The following is a 1,904-nucleotide window of genomic DNA, read 5'->3' on the forward strand; positions in this document are numbered from 1 at the left end:
GATGCCTTATTTCTGCTTCTAGAGGGTCATGAGATTAGTAATGAGTTCGGCAACTCGTATCAATTTCAGATATATTCCACAAATGAGAGAGCAAACAGGTACCACCGAACATGCGATATACACTGTGCACAAAGTAAACCGATTGAACTGCGACACAAACGCAAGCATAAAACGGTTTTATCCGTAGTATCACACTTTGTTGTTGTTATGCCTATCTCTGGCTGCAGAAGATCCAGACTGATCATATAATATATTACATGCACGTGTAATTTGTTCACACACACATCAATATAGTAACCACACATGCGTCTAATGGTATCCCTAACACCCACTACTGAACAACCCCAAACAGCCCCGAATCCCATACCCTCGACCCCGCCTGTCGTGATTGCCCTCCTCCTCAAAATCTGGACCATTTCTGCCCTCGGGGGGACCTCTGCCTCGACTGTCTCTAATATTATCTCTGGCATTATCTCTACCATTCTCTCTCATATTATCTCGGCTGTTGGGGGGTTGCCTGTTATGGACCATTGGCGGGGGGTAGTCCCGACCTCCAGCGCTGTCATAGAACTCATCGGGCGGTGGGCCGTCGTGGACTGTAGGCAGACGTATGTGGGTAGGCATAGGTAGGTATATATTTAAAAATAGCTTTTTTGAAGAGCAAGATGGGTATATACGTAGCTCAAAGTATGTATGTACACACATATGAATGCAATTGTATAGGGTTACAAATATACAGGTCCGTACTCGTATATATATGAATAGGATACAAACTCAGTAAATAATCCGGACAGTCTATTGACCCACATGGTATGAACACATAATTACAAATATACATGTCGATCATTATCATACAATTACATCGATACGAATTCCATAACTACATAGATATCATTATCATATAATTACATAGATACGAATTCGTCAAACAACACAGACATTATGTAGACCATATCAACACCACACACACCACATAAACCATATCACTTGGGACCTAATGAGATAATAGCCCACGATTCGAGTGAATCGAGATGGGTATGAGTGGCAAGCTCATAAGTACATTTACGAAATGCCAACCACGTACACATCCAAACATACATACATACGTACAAATATACATGAATACACAAACACACACAACACACACACACACACATATATATATATATATATATATATACATATACACCGAACACATTGATACTACATACAATGATCATATCCTCTGGGTGGACCTCTTGGCCCACCTCCTCTGGGTGGACCTCCCCATGAGGTACCTCTGCCCCGTTGGCCTGGGTGACCTCGTTGGTGGGGAAACCCATCTCCATCAAACCGGTCGTCCCAATCTGGTCCAGGCCCCCGAAAACCCCCACGGAACCCTCCTATACGAACGCAAAAAGTGATGTGTTTGTTTAGATAAAGACTCTAGGTACGGATGTACATGCAGAGAGGAATGGGGTCGTTCGTGGGAGATGGGCATACTAATGTGTATGGTAATGTTTAGGGTAATGTGTAGTGTGTAGGGTAATATGTAGGGTATGAGTGCATGCACACACACACACACGCAGTGTGTAAAGTCAAAGAGAGAAAGTAAAACGTTTGATAGTTTGGGAATGGAAGAAAAAATATACATCCACTCACTAAACGAAGACCATGACATGTGTACGATTTATAGTATTAATGGTATGTCATGTATAGTTATACACATATGCAGCATGTAAGGCCTGTGAATATCTTTTGTACTGCATTCACATAGACCTACACACACACACCATAGACACCATAGACACACACCACAGACAACCCGAACCTAAACACATCACGTTTGTTCGGACAGCGTGCTTGGTCTGTGATCATCTCGTGATATGCCTAAATATATACCTACACCAAAAACATGAATACCT

The 1,904-nt window shown here is 42.3% G+C and overlaps 1 protein-coding gene across 1 annotated transcript; it reads right to left on the minus strand.

Moving 5' to 3' along the window:
• Nucleotides 1–367: 367 nt before the first annotated feature.
• SARC_13950 (hypothetical protein) lies at nt 368–1,382 on the minus strand (the record flags this gene model as incomplete). Its single annotated transcript, XM_014291919.1, has 2 exons — nt 368–596; nt 1,212–1,382. Coding segments are annotated over 2 exons (400 nt in total), but the record flags the coding sequence as incomplete, so codon positions are not given.
• Nucleotides 1,383–1,904: the final 522 nt, after the last annotated feature.

The sequence above is a fragment of the Sphaeroforma arctica genome, assembly GCF_001186125.1.
Source record: "Sphaeroforma arctica JP610 unplaced genomic scaffold supercont1.3956, whole genome shotgun sequence".
Taxonomy (NCBI): Eukaryota; class Ichthyosporea; order Ichthyophonida; genus Sphaeroforma; species Sphaeroforma arctica.